The 22156-nt window shown below is 48.2% G+C and overlaps 1 protein-coding gene across 1 annotated transcript in view; it reads left to right on the forward strand.

The window, feature by feature from the left end:
* Positions 1 to 857: 857 nt before the first annotated feature.
* The window catches only part of LOC144178432 (disintegrin and metalloproteinase domain-containing protein 10-like), a 167212-nt gene continuing 145913 nt past the window's right edge, over positions 858 to 22156 (forward strand). The window contains exons 1-2 of the mRNA XM_077706285.1: positions 858 to 946; positions 2725 to 3200. Coding sequence (XP_077562411.1) covers positions 3122 to 3200 — 79 coding nt within the window. The 5' untranslated portion in view covers positions 858 to 946; positions 2725 to 3121. The remainder of the gene's footprint in view (positions 947 to 2724; positions 3201 to 22156) is intronic.

A 22156-nucleotide genomic window follows, 5' to 3' on the forward strand; every position in this document is an offset into this window, starting at 1 on the left:
TTTAGAGGATTTCGGTATGCTCATGTTACTGGCATCATGCGCACTAATGTTAACGAGATAAAGGCGATCAGCAGAGTCGGCATTTAATGCCTGGCATCAGCACTCAAAGGTTTGCTGCGTAGTATAAAACTGGAGTCTTAGTAACCCCCCCCCCTCCCCCTTTTTTTTTTCTGTATGCCTCTTCCCTTTTGTTAATATTTGATGCGGGTTACGTGTCCTAGCACTCGGTTCACTAGATGGGTAGAGATGCGACCTACCTTTTGAGATTTGCTCTACAGAGACCGTTCTGAGACAAACTTGATTGATCAAATTGAAGAAGTATTTGAAGCCTGAATGAAAGACGCAGCACTCGAACGGCCAGCAACAGGAATCTTGACGGCGCTGCGGAGCGCAAGCGATAAAATCAAGACAGCGCATTCCTTGTGCAAGGGTTTTCTCAGAACGTGGCCCCTCAACAGAAAAAGCAAACGAAGAAATACAGGCGAGAACATTTTAGAGTTGGACCGCAGCCATCCGCAAGCTGCTAGTGTGTAGCGACAATGCGCTTGGTTCCAGATTTTCGGTGAAGAAAGTAACATTGAATAGAGTTTACGTAATAGCACTCACATTCCTCTATTGGCCTGCAGTAAAATCCAGGCATGTGAGGAATCTGGTCGAAAGCTCGCGCTACACGAAAACACCGGCACCAAATTTCGTAGCTGCCTGCAGCGCGTTCGAATCCGGCTGCCAGCACGTTCCCTCCTCCCACAGCCGCACCGCCTCCTCTCTCAGGATCGAGCGAGAGCCCGAGTGCCAGACAACTAGCGGCATCTGTCAGCGCGCTTTCAAAGCCCGCCTCCGAACCTTCTCCGCTTCCTCTTTTCTGCTTGCGTCCTCCACCGAAGCCGCTGTCGCTAACCGCCTGAGTCTTGCAAGGAAACATCCCTACGGGAGGGCCTCTTGCACGGTAAGATCTCGACAACGTCTTTGTAGAGCAACGGGCAGCCTCTCCGTTCACTTCCATTCCGTGTTTACCTTGGAGCAGGCGTGCCTTCCGTCGCCGCCTTGCGCGTTCGTTTCCGCGAGTGCTCTGGGCGAAGAACGCAAAGCAGGTGTATCAACACATTCCCCGCTGGGATCCGAGAGCCTAGGATGTTTTCCGAAGCCTGCGTCTCGCTTCTAACCTTCACCCGTAAACGGAAGCCGTATATTCGCTTCTTCAGAAACCCCGCTAATCTGAAAGCAAGTTAGAGAGGTAAAGGTGATTGTATCCTTGTTTACAACGCAGCGATAACGGAAGCATGCCTTCACCCACTGCCTGCGTGCGTACGGTGAAGCCCACCACTGCGGGTCTCATGTGAGGGCTAAAGTGGGTTCACCGGTTGCCGAGTGTTGCGTAGCGGTGATTCGACTTCGGGACCTTTGACGAAGGCAGTGGAAGGGATCGACACTTTTCTTCGATGTCCTTTTGTTTCGCTTTCGTCGTTGTACGCGGAAGAGTGTTGTTGAAGAGAGCTCGGAGAGGGAGAAGCGGCGCCAAGAAACGAGAGCAGCGCATCGCTCCGCCTAGTCGCGCGAGCTTCGCGCAGGGGGCTCGGGGCTGCTCGTGGCGGCAACCCGAAAAAAAGCGAACGTGATCGCGCACAGTTAGCCGTGGGGCCGAGCGCGTATCACGACGCTGGGAGAAGGCCCGGGATCGAGCGCCGACGACGCGCAGGTGGCGGCTTCATCCCTCCGCGCCGAATTGGGCACGGTCCGTTCGATAGAACGGTTCACATCTGATTGTCCATCTTCACCGGCAGCGGCGCGGCGCGGCGGCGCTGTAGCACGTAACGCACTTATAGCCCGGCCTCGCGCCAGTTGTGCTAGTAGTCTTTCGCCCGCGTGCACACGATCCGCCTCGACCACCGCAACCACCCAGCTGGGAGCGCCGATTCACAGCCGCCGACGGTGTCGACGGGCCTCACCAGATGTTATGCGGCAGGCCAGCTGACGGGCACGCAGTTCGCTGTTCCACCTTCGATCTTGGACGCTCGCCGGAGTCGCTGGCGCCGGGAGGTCTGGCTACGGTGTGGGAGCGTGCGTGTCACGTTGGAGCCCGTTCTCGTGACACAGTGACCACTTTGCTTCTCCTAATTTGGCTCATATTCGCAACGAGAGAGTGACACGGCGGCCCGGTTAGTAACCTGATTCTAAAGCGCTTTTTTTTTTTTTTGCGCAACAGGCCGAACATCGGCGTGTCATTTCGTATTTGAGATTTAGATAGCACAGACGTTTGGTCAAACTGCCGCTCAAACCTCAATTTTCCTCCCTTCTTTTCTACAACCAGTCGGGGTTGCCATTATCCGTATACACTCCTTTTGAGATTAGAAACTATGCATAAAAGTGTGATTTATTTAAATTGTACGTTTGTTTGCCTTGTGTGAGCTTGTGCATGCATTGCTTTGCGGTATATATATATATTTTCTTTTTTACTGAATCCCGTGGACACGTTCACAGTTTATTAGCTTCGTTAGTTCACCTCAAGGTCTTGAGTGTGGCCATTTGGTTCATAGCGAACTAGTGTAAAGCAGCGCAAAGCTTTCTTCAGCCTTATCCACGCTCTGTTTTCCACTAGTTTGTGATTTCAGTAGCGCCTTCGCGTTTTTCAGCCGTGGCATATTTGGGACTCGTAGATAAGCTGAGCATAACGTTCCAGAGGGCTCAAAAGCACCCGCCAACTGCCATTTCCCGTTTCCCGCGCAGGTGGCCTGTTGGACTGAGCACTGTTCCATGTTCACTCGAGGCATCGCGGGAGGAACCCGCCATCGGGGTGCCTCGCTGTTCAAACTGCGGTCCTGGAGGCAGACGCACGCACGGCGGTGGCACTAGCCGGCAGTGTTTGCGCGCGGGTCCTTCACCGGTCGAAGTTTAAGCCCCGAGAGGCAACGTGCCGTTGCCGTCCGCGGCCGGAGTGTTGGTGAGCGATGCTGGCCGCGCCGCGCCAGCGGTAGGTGTCCGGACATGTCCGGCTCTTGCCTCGCAACGGCTGACGTCGCGGCCACCAGCGGGGGTCGGAGCTCGAGACCTGGGGCGTCAGGAGGCGTCGTCAGCAGCTCGCACCCGCGCGGACCCTCGGCGGCGATGCGCTGAGCGGCGGACCATGCGCCGCTTTCCGGGGAGGTTCCTGCTCAGCGGCGCAGTCCTCGTCTGCCTCCTCGGCTCGTGTCCTGTCTGCTCCGGTGAGTCCTGCTCGTCGGGCCACCGGGGGCGCAGGAACAGGCGGGGAGACAGAGAGATTTAACTTTATTATATTCGTTGATTGCTACGACGTGGTGGTTGCCCCTAGTCCAGGACTCCAGTCTCCAGGGCGCCGGTGGCTGCTTTGGCAACTGTTCGCTACTGCTCGCCATATATAGTCGGCGCTGGACAGTGTCCGACTCCACTGCTGCTCTGTTAGAGGGTGTTTGTGAATTTGGTCGCACCCTGCTGCCGTATGGTAGAGCGTGGCCAGTTGGTGCACTTTCATAGGGAACCGCTTCGGGTATGGGGTTGGGTAAAGTTTGTGTAGTCGGGAGAGCAGGGGGAACGTGTTCGTTTGGATTGAGCGGAGTGGTGTTTGATCCTGTCTTTGGAACTTGGGATGGTGAGGTGGGTATTTAATAGCCGGGGTACGAGATTTGTTGGAGACACTTCAGCTCTCTCTCTTTTTTTTAAATGCTTTAATCCTTACGAGTACCGCCATTGGTCCGTTCTTGACATTCTTATGCTTGCGACATGGCTTGCCTCAGTGCAGCAAGCCACTTATGTAGGACGATCACGTTCAATGGTTTATAGTTCGAAATGGCAATGAACACTCAAACGCGCGCGTTCCCTCAGCGCTCTTTTCGGGCTGAGAAAGCTATGCATATAGGCGACCTGTTGGCCGCGTGTTGCGCGACGTTCATCCGCAGTCAGAGTGGTCGGCTGAAATCAACACGTGAATGGGAGTCTTTTAATAGTTAAAAGAGAAGTGTGGCTGGGTATCAACCGAGGGCGCGAACAGCTGTGGAGAAGTTATTCATTATTTAATTTAATTTAATTTATTTAACTATTATTTATGACAAATCCGCTTTTCCTTCACATTTGGAGCTTCGACGTGAACGCAATAGCTTGACGCCACTACACTCCTCACCCCTTCCTTTTTTGCCGCCAGATTTCAAAATAAGTTTTATGCCAGTCAGTGAGTTTGTGATTTCGTCAGTAGGGCCACATCGAGTGTGCAGATTTAGTTGCGGTTGCAGCTACGAGACACAGGAAAGCCTGACGTGTGTGCTAAGCATTATTAAAGCATAAAGAGGGCTAGGAGATAGTTCAAATTGTCATTGCTAACACACATGACTTAGTTACTAGCTTTTATACTAATAAAAATGTTCCCATTTTCTTTCTTCGTGTCGACATGCGGTGCCGTATTAGCAACAGACTCGTAACGAGCAGCGTTAGTTGGTCAATTTCTCGCCACATTGCCTCTCTTTAGGGGCATTTGGTGACAAAAAACTGAGAATGATGACTTTAAACCTTCCTCGATCCCTTTTTTATACAGTTGAGAACATCGTTATAACAAACACGGATATAGCAAATTATCGGCTATAGCGAACTAAATATAAAGTTTGGTTGGTCACGCTTTATTTCAATGACCCTCATTCTTTTATAGCGTACCTGAAACCGTGAGAGCCGCGTGCGATACCGGATATAACGAAGAAATATTAGACCACGAGTCTGAGAAGCTACATGAAAAAAACCCCGTCGTCTGGAACTGCAGTAGTATAAAGGCCCTTTTGCTCGTGGACATTGTGGAAAACGTCATCTTGCTCAGTGCTGTGAATATCCACCAGACGAAGATCACATCCTTCATCAAATAAATGAGGACGCAGGGCTGTTTTGTCAAGTGAACTTTGGTCTGTTGTAATTTCACGTACTCATGTTCCGGTTCATTGAGGTTGAAATGCTTCAAGGAGAAAGTTAAGGGTTACCTTGTTTACAGTGGGTTCGAAGAATTAGAAAATGCATTTTTGCATCAAGTATTTTTGCAGGAGCCAGATTTTCGATCTGTTAGAGCCGATTTTTACCTCTACTGTTACAACGTATATCGGATATAACGAACTAATTTGCTGTCCCGATACTACTTCGTTGCAGCGAGGTTCGACTGCATTTGTAAAAAATATTAATTACAATTGCTCCTAATCGCTTTTCTCGAAGCCAATTTCTCAATTTTTCAGCCTCCTCTACCACCTCCACCTCCCCTTATCTGTGGCAGTTACAAAAAATGACATGGATACATAATGTTAAGCCTGCTCCTTGCGGTGAACCATATGTGATCAAGGGAGTGTCGCGCCTGACAAGTGTCACGAACTCAACCTATGAGGGGCTATGAGAAATGGCAGGGTAATTAACCCCTGCTATCTGCGCCTGAGATGATTTGTCGCAGGAGAGAATGCGGTTTCTAGTTTTCGTACGTAGTTTTCGTATGCGGTTTTCGTACGCACGGGTATTTAGGAAGTAATTTTTATTCAGATGAAATTCCTATTGTAAAGCATATTGCAACAATTTTGAGGAAGTATTCGGGATATCACCGCACCTGAAAGGTGTCGGAGCTTAGTATTTCCGGTGAGAGAAGAAACGGTGCAAAAACTTGGATCTCGAGACCCGGTACTTATATATGTTGTTTGTTATTGAAAATCGCTATCAGTCCCAGTTACCACTCACCTGTATGGGTCATATTCATTGAAAAGTTTAGCTGTCAATTTCTTCTCTTTACAACACTGGAAACGGCCACAGACATGGCCGATGCGCCACGGACATGGCGCGGGTTGTGCCACTGCGCCCGCATGCCAAAGAAAAAAAATAATACCGGTGTGCGTCGTCTGCTCCGTTTCAACCCTATTCTCAACGGTGGGGTCAACAAAGTTGTTATTAATCGCACTCACATTGGAATCGAGGCTTCACTTTGCGTTCGGAAGGCTAGAGCTTGGAATGTCCAACCCATATCATGCGCTTAGCACGGACAAGTACCGCCATCTCGCGGAACCCGACGTAACCAGTGACGGCGCATTCACATGGTTGCCTGCATGCGTGCCTCGCTATTGAATACAGTCTATACCTCACACGTGTTGTAATACAACTTGCGGTGGTATGATAACACTGCGGTGACGAAAGAAACATAGTTTTCATGAAAAAAAGTGAGCTGTACAAAATCAAGATATGAACAAATCAGTAAATTTAAGAATCTTTTTTCCCTCGTCTGTTTTGCTTGTCTTGCATTCCCTCACAGACGTTTTTACTGAAATTTATTACGGCATACCAACTAGTTATTATGGTTTTTATTACTACTTCGGCTTGTTCTGTGGACATAGAGAGAATTGAAAGCTTTCATGCTTTTTTGTTGGATGCGAAGCTTGACATGGGAAGTAGTCCAAACTGACTTGGCGAAAATGGCGCCTTTTCCGGGAACTTTGTTTGTTTTTGTTTTTCCGTGAGCCTGATCACTCTGGTAACGGGAACGCTAAGACTTTGATTTGAACTTCTTGTAAATAGGCAGTAATATTAAAGAAATAAATATGAGCAAGCTTTACGACCCTACGATAGCAATCAGTCTGGCCTGTCATGTTATCCTGTTTACCCGGAGCGGATATCTGCTGCAAATGAAAGCTTGCTTGATTGTAGAGTTTAACGCGCCGACGCATGAGGTGCACCGCAGTGGAGGGCTCCGGATTAATTTTGACCACCTGGGGATCTTTAAAGTGCGCCGAAATCTCGCACACACGGGAATTTTTGCTTTTCGCCTCCATCATAAAAGCGGCCGTCGCGGCCGGGAATCGAACCCGTGCCTTCGTGCTCAGCAGCAGAACGCCTTGGCCACTGAGCCACCGCGGAGGGTTGCAAAGGGAAGCTGTACCTAGCTTTTTGTCACATGGGGATCGTACTGGTATAGAGGAACTAGTACCAAGTAATCAGGTACCAGGTACTCGGCTGCGGCTAAGATGTGCAGGCTGAGTGGTTTATCCAAACGCAATCTATCGCGAGAGAAAAAAGTGCAGTTACAATTCTGATAAAATGGTAAACTGATATGCGTGATGGTGCAACACTACGGATTGTGGCAGCCAATTTCAAAAGGTGCTTAAATTTGATACCAGTGGTTCCGATTGAAAACACGAAAATGTTCGGTCTTTTATTACCAGGTTCCCTCTACCAGAACAGACACCGCATTCTCGAAACAATCTGAACGCCCCCGCATTTAAAATAAAAGAAGAAAACCTGAGACATGTCTTATTACCTGTTCCTCTCCCGGTAAACAGACGCGGTGCGCCCGACACAATCTGGACGTCTTTGTTTTTAAGTGGAATAAAGAAAAAATGAGATTGTGGGTTCCCGAGCGCGCCCGTGATACAGAATTTCGCGTTCAGAAAACAATCAGCCAGCGCTGCTGACGCTGCTGCTCCTCAGACCCACCGGTTTTCAGAGTGTTTTTTTTTTTTTCGGAGTTTCGTAATCCATCACCCCGGGTTCCGTCGGTGACTTCGGCTTTACGGTGTCGTGGATGGCCAAGAAGTTATCGTCTTCCCAACTGCACTTTCAGCAAATCGTTTTCTTTTTTTCTCGAGCGTTTTTGTTGATGAAGTGGTGAGAGTTAACTCTTCTGAAACAAAAGGTCGTTAAAGTCAGAGCTCAAAAACTTGGTCACTAAAAAAAATTTATTGTGTGTCGTCTATATATATATATATATATATATATATATATATATATATATATATATATATATATATATATACAGTCGAACACGGATATATCGAACTCCAAGGGGATCACAAAATAGTTCGATATATCGATAATTCGAAATATGAAGTATGCTTATCTGAAGCGTATCTGAAAACTCCGCACATGACTGAGAGCTCTTGAAAGTCGCTAGAAGTGGTACCTCACCGATTTGTTCCTCACAGCACGGTAAATTCAAAGCCACACCGCTACGATAACGACACTTCAACATAAAAATAATCTGTAAGATTCGCTTGCTTCTTGTGCATCATAAGTTCACAAGGCTGTTCTAAATCCAAAGTCTTCCGTTTTTCCGTGAACATGGCTCCGAAACGTGGGCCGTGGACAAAAATACGTAACCCGGTACATATGTCCCCCTGCGCGATCAACCACTGAAAAACGCTCAAGCATTCAGAAAAAATGCCAGAAACCGAGCACGGCAGGAGAAGTTGCCATCATCATCACATCCACCCCGTAAGGAGAAGCGCACTTGCAGGGGCACTTGGGGCGCAGCGTTCGATATACCGAATGTGCCCGTGACCGAGAGTTCGATACACGCGTATAACAGCGCTATACTTTTGCAAGGGATTTTCAAGGGGATGTTCAGACAGTTCGATATAGACAATAATTCGATATATCCGTGTTCGATATATCTGTGTCCGACTGTATATATATATATATATATATATATATATATATATATATATATATATATATATATATATATATGAGAAAATGGTTGGCTCACGGTTAAAAACAAAAACAGTGGTTTACTGACGTTACGACTGGAGGTCCAGTCTTCATCCTCCAGTCGAAACGCCAGTAAACCACTGTTTTTGTTTTTAACCGTGAGTCAACCATTTTCTCAGAGAAGTTTCTTTTACTGCTATATATATATATATATATATATATATATATATATATATATATATATATATATATATATATATATATATATATATATATATATATATATATATATTAGTGCTGTTTCGCAGACTGACGCGGAATTCTATACTTTGGGCATTCTACCTTTGTGTTAGCAGCCGCACTTAAGTTCTGCTTAGCGGTTTAATTTAGCAATCTTACAACACGCTTTTACCCTTTGCTTATGGAAAATTTGGTTCAACTTGAAGTCTCAAGTGTTTAAACTGGCGTTTATGCTTTCCACTGAAGTAAGGAAGGAATCAGGGCGTTGACCTCATTGAAGAATCTGAGTATACAACTTTGCGCTCTACAGAAACTGTTCAAATTAATAGAAACCATGGTTACACCACCACTCCTTGTGATGTAGTGAATTCTAAAACAACAGCGTCCAATTGCCGAGCAGACAGGCATGTACAGCAGTGTGGGCGCCGCCACAGCGCTTCGGATCGCGGTGACTGCTGCGCCTCTCGGTGAGGCAGAGGCGTGAGTGCGAACCTAGGTGCGGCGCGAGCTGAAATCACGTGTCCTCTTTATCATCATCGTCGTCGTCGTCGTCGCCGTCGTTGTTCTATGACTGAGAGCCTTACCAATCGCCCTTCTGAGGTAAATATGTAGGCTTAACGTTAGGCAGAGGTAGCGTTGATACGAAGAGCCAAACATCGCCAAACTAGTAGTGTACGTAAAGGTGCGGGTATCGGTTGGCGACGTTAGAGCACACGGCGTCCGTCAAGTCCAGAGTCCGTCAAAAGCATTGACGGACTCTGGTTAGGCCTAACGTGAGGACGGCACATACCTGCGTTCGCATCGCCAAACAAAGACGACATTTAACGGAACCGTACCTTGCTACTCGCCTAGCTGCTACGTCTGTGATAAGCGGGCTCAAAGTTTTGCCGACATGGCTCATCTACTTCTCACGCAATAAATATTTTTGAGGCTTTCCCACTGGCTGGCTGCCAACTCGAAGATACTCACCTATCAAGCGACATCGAACCATCTCACGAGTGGTAGGGCGGACGCCCGTGTGTGGTGTTTTGGTTCATACACAAGCTACAGGAAGGAGGAGGTCAGAAATATATTCTCAAGCTTTTAAGGTCCCGAAGTCCTGCCGTATAAGGGGTGTAGCCAAAGTCCGCTTTAGCTAAAAAAAGTTTCGTTCAAGTTCCAATATGTTAACGCCTCCAGTTCCCTCAAGTTCAACGCCTTCAGAAAAGCTTTTAGATACGCCACGTTAGCGACATGACTTAACCTGTCTGACGTGCTTTGATTTTAAACTTTATACAATTAAGTGGCTTTTAAATGCGCTGGGCGAAAGATGCAGAAGCCTGATAGGCCCGTGGAATTGTGACCATGCTGCGGAACGGGATGGTATTCACTGAAAAGTTTAGCTGTCAATTTCTTCTCTTGGCAACACTGGAAACGGCCACAGACATGGCCGATGCGCCACGGACATGGCGCGGCTTGTGCCACTGCGCCCGCACGCCGAAGAAAAGAAAAACACCGGCGTGCGTCGTCCGCTCCGTTTCAACCCGATTCTCAACGGTGGTGTCAACAGAGTTGTTATTAATCGCACTCACGTCGGACTCGAGGCATTACTTTGCGATCGGTGGGGCAGAGTTTGGAACGTCGAACAGAAATCATGAGGTTAGCACGGACAAGTACCGCCATTCCGACGTAACGAGTGACGGCGCACTCACATGGTTGCCTGCATGCGCGCCTCGCCAGTGAATACAAGCTATACAAACATTTAGTTACGGATGATCGAGACACCACGAAACGGCGGGAGTTTACCCTTGCATGCTACCGCATTAAAAAGAAGGTGGGTGGGGGGGGGGGTGCAACAGATCGATCGTGAATCACATTCGCTTTTCTCCTCCCACCAGCATAGCGCAGCTCGTTAGGCGGCTCGTTAGTGGGCAGCGCCGTCGGACATGCCTCGACCGGGGTCCGTCCACTGAGTGCGCCTCTGTGTTTTTCTCGGTTGCCCGCTCGCGCGCCAGGCCTGATTATCCGACGGGCGCGAGCAGCGGAGATACGTTATTACGATGACCGCGGGCCGTTGCATAAATGATTCCGGCGAGCAGCATCCGACGCCTAACGCGCGCGGGTTGCGCGTTGTGTGTTGGCGTTGCACGCGCGTATACGCTGCGAAGTTCTGCTGAAAAATGAATGCAGGCCCGGCGAAGAGACGGACGCACGTCTTGGGTTGCCCTCCCGACGCCTTTTTGCCCTTATACGACGAGGAGGCTTCAGATTAATCTGCACCGACGAGACGTACGTGGGAGCGCTCCCAAGATGGCGGAGGAAGGCAACCCTTGAGAGATCCCTCCCTCGGAGAGTTGCCCAGGGAATGCAAAACATACACTTATTCAATCGCGTTAATAGTATTCACCGGGGTTGATCCCGTCTTCGCCTCATTTTAATTGGTGTGACTCAAAAGTAGTTTATTTTTGCGTCCGGGGGATATCAACGTTCACCGCGACGAAAAGGTGATTAGCAAAAGGCAACTGTAAATTTAATAGTAACACGGGGAGCTTGGCGAAATTTTGGCACGCATGCGGATTGTTTGTAGAGGAATCGCGATGAGAAATGTTTTAGAGCAGTGCAATTAAAAAGGTAGTTGCGTGTATACCTTCCGCCTTCATATACAAGGCCATACATCTGGAAGACATATAACTGGGAGGCTGTAGTAAGCTACAGTACTCTTGTATCGCTCACATTCATAAACAATTGCTTTTATGATGGAGGCGAAAAGAAAAAAAAAACACCCGTGTGTACAAGATTTCGGCTCACGTTAAAGGTCTCCAGACAGTCAAAAATTAATCAGGCCCCTCCGTGCTTGTGCTTGTAGAACCCGATCGGGCAGCACTGAACATAGTTTTGGGCGGGACTCAGGTGCCTATCGTTATCTCCTCAAGTTACTGCACCATACAAGCAAAGTTATGTCGGCAATGTGACGTCGGAACAGACGCGGAGCGGGCGTTCGTGTGCGCCGAGCACGTAGTGCCCTCTGTTATCTCGCGCCGCATCGTCAGCAGTTGTTTTAAGCGTTCTTGCGGCATGGCGTCAAAGCAAGCATGCGAGCCAGGAGAGGGCAAGGGCAACATATCGCAGTGGGACACGCACCCTCACTCCCGACATCTCAACTGCGCATGTCCGTGTGTTTTCTTAGGCCGCTGCCAGGTGACGGCACCGGTATCTTCGGCCTTGCGTTCCGCCGTTCGTATTTCAATTGTCCACGACTGTACATTCTGACGTGGCCGGTTTCCGAAATTGTATTTTTATTATATTTCCGTGGTCTGGTGGCGGTGGTTTACGTTTTGTAGATATAAAAAAAAAGGGGGGGGGGATGCAACGTGTCGATTTAATCAATAGATCTTCAATCACGAATACTCTGCATTTATGTATTGTGCCTAGAATGCGCCGAAATAGTTTCTCTTCTATTGTTTGCGATAGAAGGAAGTTGCCCGAAGGAACTACTTCCCCTACCCCTACCAGGGAGTCGGTTAAACGTTAGACGTTTTCTGGCCCGTAAAGCAGTCCTGACAGCTTTGCCATTTCGTCTTACTTATATGGAGCGAAAAGACTTAACAGTGTTGCCAGAGCTCATAGATCAACAACATAATGGTGCCGCCAACAGTTTCAGGTTGAAAAACCGGCTAGTTTGTTGGATATACGGCAACACATACTTCGCCGGTTCATTACCACCAGTAAAGTTATTTTGGCTGGTGTAGAGCGTTTTGCGGGAAATGTGCATTAGGCCTTTCTATTGGCACAAACTTGTCTTTGCCGTCAAGTGTTTCTCACATACTGGTTGCTGTCACGCTGCCAACTCCGATAACGCTTTAAGATCTGGGCACCTACTGCCTCACAACCAGATCCCACCCCCCTCCAAGCCCCCGGAGCTTCAGAAGATCTGAAGGCGAACGATGAGAGATCAAGCAGAAGGCCCTGAATGCTCAAGAAAAACGTCTTACTAACTGACTAACCCAGACAGAGGAGACCTTAAAAGCTTGCTCCTTGCTTGCGACACGAGTGCTGCGCAATGGGCTCGTGTAAAGATAAAAACGCCCGAAAAATCTTTCAACGTTTTGTGAGAAAATGTAAACAAGACCAGAAAGGATTTAACGCAAGCTCGCCCAAGGCAGCTTTATGGAGGCCGTAAAAACGACCTCCAATTGTTGGTGGCAGATTCAAAGGCGAAAAATTAAAAAAATAAAAGTAATTTTGTGTTTATGCACCGAAGACGGGTTCCAGCTATTAAAGCGGTAGCGAAGAAATGTTTTGAAGCACCCGTGTTTTGTTTAGCTTACATGGAAATCGAGTGTACAGGGCCAGTTTCACAATCTTAAAATGCGGTCGGTATTGTGGGAAACCGAACACTCGCGACCTCATAATTAGCCAGAAGTAGATTGAGTATACAAGAAACGTCACACCGTAGGTTGTATTCCGTTGGCCGCAAAGACAATGCGTTTTTTTTTATAAACGCTGAAGTCCCACTAGCGCAAACGCCAGCGATCGGAGGCCGTTATCGCCGTCAACTGCCCAACAAGTTAAAGCGGCCCAACTTGCGCGGTCCTATACAAACACGCGCAGACGCGAAATTTTCAGTTTTGCACACGGCGACGATCGATGCCGGAAAGATGGGAGGATAAGTCACGAGAACAATATCGTCAAGAACAATGGCTGACGCAGTGTTCTTCTTTGGAGCGAAACACTTCTCCCATACGAAGCAAGTAAAAACGCAGCACGGGGCATATTCGAAGCATGAAGGCCGTTAACGATTACAAATGCTTTGGTTAGGTAGCGGCGTTCGAAGTGCACGGGAAACAGCGACCAAACCAGCAACAAAGGCCCCATTGTTTTATAACTCTGTTTATCTTTTTCCGCCCTGTTCGCTCGCAATTGCTTCTGACGTGAGCCCCTCGCGCGCTTCGAGGGGGGACCAAAAGTTCCGGCTTGTACTGCCGGTTCAGCACTCTTGCTGAAAATACGTAACGGGATAATATTCTACGCTAGAGAACGGCGGTAATTGCATTAAGCGGGCGTACAGCCGCTGAAGCATGCCTTTAGTGGCTGCCATCTCTGCCCCGGGCCTCGCCTGCTCTTGAAACAGGACTAGCTACACTCTAAAAAAGGAAAAAAAAAAAGAAGAAGAAAGGCAAAAGAAAAATGGAACCTCACTTCAGGAACTTCAGATGTATTTCTTTTGCCTTTAGCTGTACTACATATGTTGCCTGGAGCGTTGCTGCGATCACTGATTAGAACGCTGGCACAGTGACTGTTGCTTTTTGATAGATTTCTGATGGAGATGTAGGATTTCCGTTGCGCTTAGTGGGATCCCTGACGAACATATTTATGGGAAGTTTAGTACCCGGCGATGCCGGGATGTGCTAAACGGGTGAAAAAAAAAGGCAAATTATTCAGGCCTATAATGCGGGACAGAATTATCAGCGTCATGATTGTGAAGGAAAATTAAACAGATATATCAATGAGTCTAACTTATATTGGAGAATCTGTAAAAGCGCGCAATTTGGCCCTAAATCCAGACTGACAAACCCTGAAATTACTTTTTAGGTATTGGTGGGAGTTACATATATGAGCAAAACAAGTCCGATATCTTTGTCTAATCTAATCTTTGTCTTTGTCTAATCTTTGTCTAATCTTTGTCTAATCTATATAATATGTCTGATATTACAGCGGAAACTGCAAGGAAGTACTCTCGCAAAGGGAAAAAAAAAAGGGGGGGGGGGGGGGAGGGCTCGCTCACCAACATTAGAGCAAGCGCCCTGGCCCTGTTTCTAGACCGGCCTAGTAGCTGAGTGTTGTGACTCCGTGATGGTAATCGCAGACATTCGGCAATAGCGGATGTAGGAGAGAAAGTTCAACCAAGAATGACTAGTAAGGGCACGGGGGGAGCACTGCATGCTGGAAGTGATGATGATGTCAATAAATCACAGGTCTCTCTTTCTCTCTCTTTCACACAAATACACACGCACACGCACACACACGCACGAACGCACGCGACACGCAAATACTAACATGCGCGCACACAAGAACACACATCCCCATCGTTGCCCTACAGAGATATCTTTGAGGTTATGCACATTATTTGTACTCGTTCATCCGACAATTAGCGGCGGATCCGGAAACTACAGCGCATTCCAGCCGTTCCAAATGAGCACGTAGCAAGTTATCCAGAGCTCCGAATTGGTTCCCTAAGGCGGCCAGACCACGAGCGTCAGGAAACGTTGGATGGCCAGACCATTACCAATGGACGAACACGATATAAACGACGCAATTCGGACCTTTTCCTCTCTCAAGAGGGTCGCAACGTCGTTCGTCGCGAAGGTATTTCGCTCCGGGCCCTGCAGCAGCTCCTCGCCAGCCCGCGTCCACCGAGTCCGCGTTAATGACCGCACCGTCGCGGGGGGCCCTGTACCGATGAAGCGCTCATAGGGACACGCCGAGCCTCACGAAGGATGGCGGCCATTTAGCGCTGCTGATGGATAATTAATTACACCGGCCATTGCGAGCCACTATCAGCTGCCGCGTCCGCCTGTGGCGTGTTGTCGAGCAAGAGGACGACGCGAGGTGTCAGCGGCAGGCAGTTTTTGGAGCGACGGGAGACGACGATGACCATGGATAGGGCGTGGAGCTACACGTTGCACCATGAATGGCGATGATTCTGGCCGAGTTGGGGGCAAGCGGGGAAGTTGGAGACGTCAGGAGGCGTGAAAAAGGCCCGTGTCATTGCCGAATGGATAAAAGGTCGCGTGCATACGACAAACGTCACGAATTGCCCGTTTCCTTTTGGCGCTGCTCACGCGAACGGTAAAACGCCCGTGTGTACGAGATTTCGGCGCACGTTAAAGATCCCCAGGTGGTCAAAATTAATCCGGAGCCCTCCACTACGGCGCGCCTCATCGCCTGCGTTGCGTCGGCGCGTTAAACCCCCACAATCAATCAATCACGCGAACGGTAGCTTTTATAGACGGCGTCCAAAACAAAGTGAGGAATATCCCCGTTAGCGTGACGTTTTTTAAAGACGATAATCTTTCTTCGGCTACTAAACGCAGAAATTTTGGTCAGTCTTGAAAGGATAAATTTTATAAAAATCCTTGTTTCAATGATACAACGTAACAACCAGAAACAATTAAACAAGTGCAGCGCCTGTTGCTACTAAACCAAGAGCCCCGAGGCTGGTTTCAAGTTGATTATACTAACAGCCAAATCTAAACGTTTAAGTCCAGTGTCAGTGTCCATACCTGTCAAAATTGTTGAACAAGAACAAGACATTACGCAAATATAAGGCAGAAAATCAATACATAAGTGATGTTTGCAGTGTTCCTTTATTAACAATTTATGGATCTTGGTTTTTGCGATAGCAAATGAAATACTACATCAACGGCAGAAAACCGTCGCCTGCTGTTGCCAGCGCTACCTCCTGGTGGCATTAAAAGGAAATGAAACGGCGATAGCAACGAAATGTTCCACTAGATGGGATCCACGTTCCGCTTGGACGCTCGTGCAGTAGGGCATCGTGCTTCTATAAATGTAGTAGGGTGCCTCAATTTACGCGCGCCTCCGCCGTACGGCAGCGCTGGCATCGAGACACGCGACTTGGAGCAGTAGAACGCGGTAAATTTAAATTGACTTGAGCAAACCTTTAGCTTGTTATCTTGGGAGGAATGAGACGGGAAAGGAACAGCGTGAGAGGTGAGCGGGAAAGAAAAGGGAGGCCTTTGCTTGGCAGGAGCGCCAGTCGACGATCGTCTTTTGGCGACATTTGCAACGAAAGGAGCAGATACGCGGCCATTTTTAAAATCGGGAATACGGCAGCATTGGAGCTTTTTCCTTTGCCGGTCACTGTTCTCTGGGTATGCATCTCCAAGATGATGTACATGGATGGATAAGTATAAATAACAGGGGTAGGCAAAGAGGGATAGATAGCAGGGTACGCAGCTACGCCCGGCGAGGTGGAACGAAGAAATGCTAGGTGTAGCTTACAGTTAGGATCGATGAGCGCACGAGCGCGATCAAATGCTACATTGACGCGTTAAGCGGCGTCAATTGTTAATATCTTCTCCCGAAAAAAGTGTTTCATTCCCTGTAAAGACGAGGTACCGTATGCGGCGTTATCAAAACTGGCGTTTTTAACTGCGCCACGTTGAGGAGCCGCCTCTACGCTGTATTCTTGTTAGAACTGTTAACTTTGCACAGAGGAAAAACCACTTTCGGTCATAATGCACGGGGTGCGCACAGTATTTGTAAGCAGGCTGCTAGCCGCCACAACGATGACACCGTGAACGCAATTAGGTCAGATAAAGTTAACTGCCTCGGATATGGTGTAACACGCCTTTCTGAATATCTTAGGCCGGGTTCAGACTGTTGCCTCGACTGTCGTAATAGCTTCAATGAATGACGTCATTTCACGTCTCAGCCAACCGAACTGCGTGACACGCCGTTTTTTTACGTCCATAGGTCACGATATGGCTTTTGCGTCGGGAGTCTGAACGTAGCCTTAGCCATAAATTAGGCAAGGCAATTATGTTGCTTTACCATCTTTCTCTGTGGCGGCTCTCAGCTATGAGTTTGAACACATCCTAACTGTACTTCTCTCACTGAAGTTCCGGCAACTATTATCGCAACAGTTGCATTAACAAGTAGCAATAGCACTCACGTCAATTGGCCGCACGGCGGCACGTGGCACTGAGTTTCACTGGCGTCTCCATTTTTACGGTTGGGCGTATAGACACGGCTGCCGTGGTTCCTGCAATAGTTCACTATAGTTGGAGCTCGGCCAGCGTTATTTCCTTCTTCTCCATACTTCCACGACTATTTGCGTCATTGTTGATTTTATTTTCCACCCATGTAATAGCGCGAACCAAGTTGAAAACTATAATTAATTAAAAAAAAGACACTGCCTCACGCTGTCGTTTGCGGGGCCAAGCACAACATTAACAGAAAAAAGAAAAAAAATCAGGTGCGTTGCCTGGGTTAAAATATTGGCTGTCTAGAGTGCCGTCCGACGGTACTATAAGCACTCCACTATATCGACGTCCACCGGCGCATTGTAAAAAAGAAATCCGTGTCTGGCACTACAGCGCTCTACCTAACGTAAAGCAAGGTAGCATAATCTAAACTTACATAAAGTGACGTAGAGAACAGCAGAAAGAAATAATTTAAAATAGCAGAAACCAAGCTAAGTAGGGAAAATAGTTCAATGTAAAAAAAAAAAAAAAAGAGACGAAAGCCAGCGTCAAACCACCGACCTTGGCATCAAGAAGCTAAGACCAGAGCAATGAAAGCCTCTGCTAGGATGGAACCCCTACACCAAACCGACGATGCTTCGGGCTGTGTTAGCCTAGTCCTAAATATTCGAATGTTGTCGGACGGCACTGTACACACTGCGCAAAATATTGCGGTGAAGAGAGACCATATAGAGGCGTTTAAAAACAAAACAAAATAAATATCCGTCCTGGCACTGTTGCGAGAGGCACCAAAAACAGTGAAAATAAAACACTCAGCTGACGTTCGGCGTCTGTGTGATTTCAAACCCCACAGTTCCCGTCAGTTCCGCCCGGCCGCTTGAAAAGAAAGCTTGACGAAGACGATCCAACGATGAATGCCGCGCACTATGTGGCTATTCCCAATATAGTAATTTCGACCCAGATTTCTTCTTAGTGCAACGTGCAGTTGACCACTAATGCGTACATGTAGGAGCGACTACTGCCGAAGGCAGCTTTGTTGACATTCAGGTCAGGTCCTTTCCTTGACTGCTCGATAGAAAAATGGCTTTGGCAAAGACACGGTGCAGGTTCCCCTTTTCAGTAATGCCGCTTTGCTGTTTCCGACTACGGAAGAAATAAATGACAGACCCGGAAACACGGAGCCGCATATACTACGAGCAGCGTAGGTCTACGTTCAACAGGGAATAAATGTTTATTTAATCTTTCTGCTGAAGACTACCGTAAAAACCCGCGTATAATACGGACCCCCGTATAATACGAGGTGTAATTCGGGGACAGCAAAATCAGAAAAAAAGTTTTCATCCACATATAATACTAGGTAAACAGCACAGACAACATTTATTTGCACTGCAGTTACCCTCCAGTCATTGTCAGTTTTCGCTGGCACTGTCTCCCGACGTCCGTTCAGTCATCGTGAGGTTCGCTGCCGCTGTCTCCTGAAGTCACCTTGTTGGAAATGTCTTCCCACAGAAAGTGGTCCTCAGTGCCATCAAGGGCGTTCGAGATGCCGCGTTTCTTAAAAGAGCGACTGACGAGCTCCTCTGGGATACTGGCCCACGGATCCGCGATCCAGCCACAAAGCACCGCTGGAGAAGCCCGCGTCAGCCATCCGGTAGCTGTCAATTACGGGTCTCCTGACCTCATCCACTCTTGGTAGCAGGACCTGATGCAGTCTTTGAAAGGCTTGTTGATGCAAACGTCTAGCAGTTGCAGCTGGGATGTCATTACTCCTGGAATGACGATGAGTTCGATGCGGGGTTCGCGCAACAACTTCGTCACGGAATCGGCCAGGTGGCAGCGAAAGGCGTCCAACATGAGCATTGACGGGGACCCCCAACAGTGCTCCCGGCCGCCGACACCACATAGACTTTATCCAGTCAAGCACCAGTTGCTTTCTCCACCCGTGAATGCTGCCTTCGGTGACGCCGAACTGCTGTCCTGCGGCGCAATTCCTGATGGTCTCGGCACATAAATTAACTTTTCTTTTAATTGCCGCTGAATACTGCCTTCGTGCACCCGACATCGTGATAGACTTGCGGTGAACGTGTCGATCTTTCGCGTGGTCAAAACAATCAAAATGGCGCCTGCTGAGAGAAGCAGCAGCCAGCTAACGCCACAGCAAGATGGCCCTCCCTCCACTGAACCCGAAACCGAAAGTGCAAATTTTCGGCTGAAAACTTTGGGATCCACATATATTACGAGGCACAAATTTTACATAGTAAAATTTGGAAAAAAAACCTGGTATTATACGGGGGGTTTTACGGTAGTCGTATACTGCGTAGCAATAATAATAGTTGAACTGTCCTCGTCGTGCTTTATTTTCAGGTGACCGGGTGGACTTGATGGGGTCTGGGTGGTTGAAAGCAGCTTGACGCAGCTGTTGGGACGAGTATTTTGTTTTGGCTGTGCTTGTCACCGCACCGCGCAAGAAATAGTCTTTATTTTAACACAAAGGTGTTTTATGCCAGGACACACGACGATTTCACCGACGGCATATCCGTCACGGAAGTGACGCCAGTACAGCGAAGCAAGCCGCCTGTAAAGGGTGCACCCCTGAAATGGAAGGTTTAGCGCAAAAAAGACGAGGACGTTGGCAAACGGGACAGGCGCTACTAACAACTCAGTTGTTAGTAGCGCCTGTCCCGTTTGCCACCGTCCTCGTCTTTTTTTGCGCTAAACCTTCCATTTAAGTATGTACCAACTCGCCCAACAGCACGTTCTGATAATGGTGCACCCCTGCACACAGGTCTTCTTGCGGGGAAGCAACTTTTAGTACTAAAGAGTACGTCATAGTTAGGGTTGTTCGTTTTCTGGTTTTATATTTTAACACGAAAGTGTATTATGCCGGGATACACCAAGATTTCACTGACGTCATATCCGTCACGGAAATGACGCCAGTCGAAGCGGCCGAAGCGACCCACCAGCAGTACGGCGCTCGCCAAGCACACCCAAAAGACAGCCGCGAACCCGCAAATCATGCTCATTTCGCTGCAGATTTCGCAACAGATTTCACTTTCGTGTTTTACCGATTCCTATGACAGAGAAATCAACCACAGTTTTTTTTGTTTTCTTTTTGTGTTTATCTCGCCTATCTTAACGCTGTTTCTAACCCAGACGGTATATTTTTATTGCTTTTTTTTGAAGCGAGGGCGTTCAAACTTAGATTCGTGGGTTTCTCTGCTTACGCACAAAGTTTTCGTGACACAGGGTTCATTGCACTACATCAGTGCATTGCAAAAGAGCTTATATCCGAAATTTTAGAATACCAATAAGCTATGCTTCACTGCAGCACAGCTGGCTAGGGGAGATGATGGAGATCGCAGCGGAGGAAAAGTAATGGGTGGTAGGTGTTCCTGGCTGAAATTGCACTCCCTCGCCATGTGGCGAAGTGTATCTAACTCCTTACATAATGGGAAAACCTCCTCTTACTGAGTGGGGAACGTGCAGCTGAGTATGCGGGGATTGGGGGAAGGGGTGGGTGGCTAAGATCGTATCTGTCAAAGCTTGTTGCTCCCGCGTGAGCTTTAGGTGGGAGGCAGGAAGTGACTCTGTCTATCTTCTCGAATGTGCACCTCACTATCTTCATGTAAGTGTCTGTAAGTTGAGTCCCTGCCTCCTCCAAGACGGTGAGCGTCAACCAAGCACCGCTCAACCAAGCATCAACCAAGCAGCAACAGATATACGGCGATCACCATTCCAGTGCTTCCACTCCAGGTCGGAGGATCACAAACGCAGACTACGCTGAAAAGGCCTAATGCCAATGCAAGCCCAATCAAGCTAAGCGTCGACCGGGCCAACTTTGCTTCAGCTGACGTCATAGACGTCGGCAGGGGGTTGAAAAAGGGGCACTCGCCCTCTCTCCTCTGCTCTCTTCCTCTCTCCTCGGGCTGCAACGGATTCCCCTCACCCCCAAACATGCAAGTCAAAAATCCATCCGACGCCCATGGCTGACGTTGTGTTTAGGAGGCGCGATTTCTGATGAACAAATTGGGGTTAGATGTGCAAAGTGTGTGATCGAATAAGATTCAAGCCTAACCTATGTTATGGAAAAGCCAGCCAACAATTTTCTGGGAAGACGAGGATAATTTCATAGTATGAGCGATTTTCCGAAGCTTTCTCGCGAAAGGCAGACCTCCACTGATGCGTATATCGAACAGATTCACATGCATGCCCACCATGCACGTAACAATTGCCGAAGCTCGACTGCATCACGCGTCCTCATCAAGGGTCCTGTGCGTTCAAATTTAGACAGGGACCTATGTCATACTGGGCTCGTGTTGTGCATCAGCTAACACGTTCCTAACTACACCTGCCTGAATACTATAACACCAATCGACACGTTCTTTTCCGGCTTCCCTATCTTTGTTACCGTGAATAGGCTGGCCTATATTTTTCTTTTTAGGCAGTTACAGACGACTGATAGGAAAATTAATTGTTTTGGTCCCAGATGCCATGGTATTGCTCATTTGTAAACTGTAAAAAAACATAAAATAGCCATTCACATCGCGGGGCTTTGATTAATTGTAAGGTTTAACGCGCCGACGCAACGCAGGCGATGAGACGCGCCGTAGTGAAGGGCTCCGGATTAATTTTGACCACCTGGGGATCTTCATCGTGCGCCGAAATCTCGCCCACACGGGCGTTTTTGCTTTTCGCCGCCATCAGAAAAGCGGCCGCCGCAACCGGGAATGGGACCCGCGACCTCGTGCTCAGCAGCGCAACGCCTTAGC

Source organism: Haemaphysalis longicornis, unplaced genomic scaffold (assembly GCF_048455015.1).
Source record: "Haemaphysalis longicornis isolate Haplotype H1 unplaced genomic scaffold, Haemaphysalis longicornis Haplotype H1 scaffold_4, whole genome shotgun sequence".
Lineage (NCBI taxonomy): Eukaryota > Metazoa > Arthropoda > Arachnida > Ixodida > Ixodidae > Haemaphysalis > Haemaphysalis longicornis.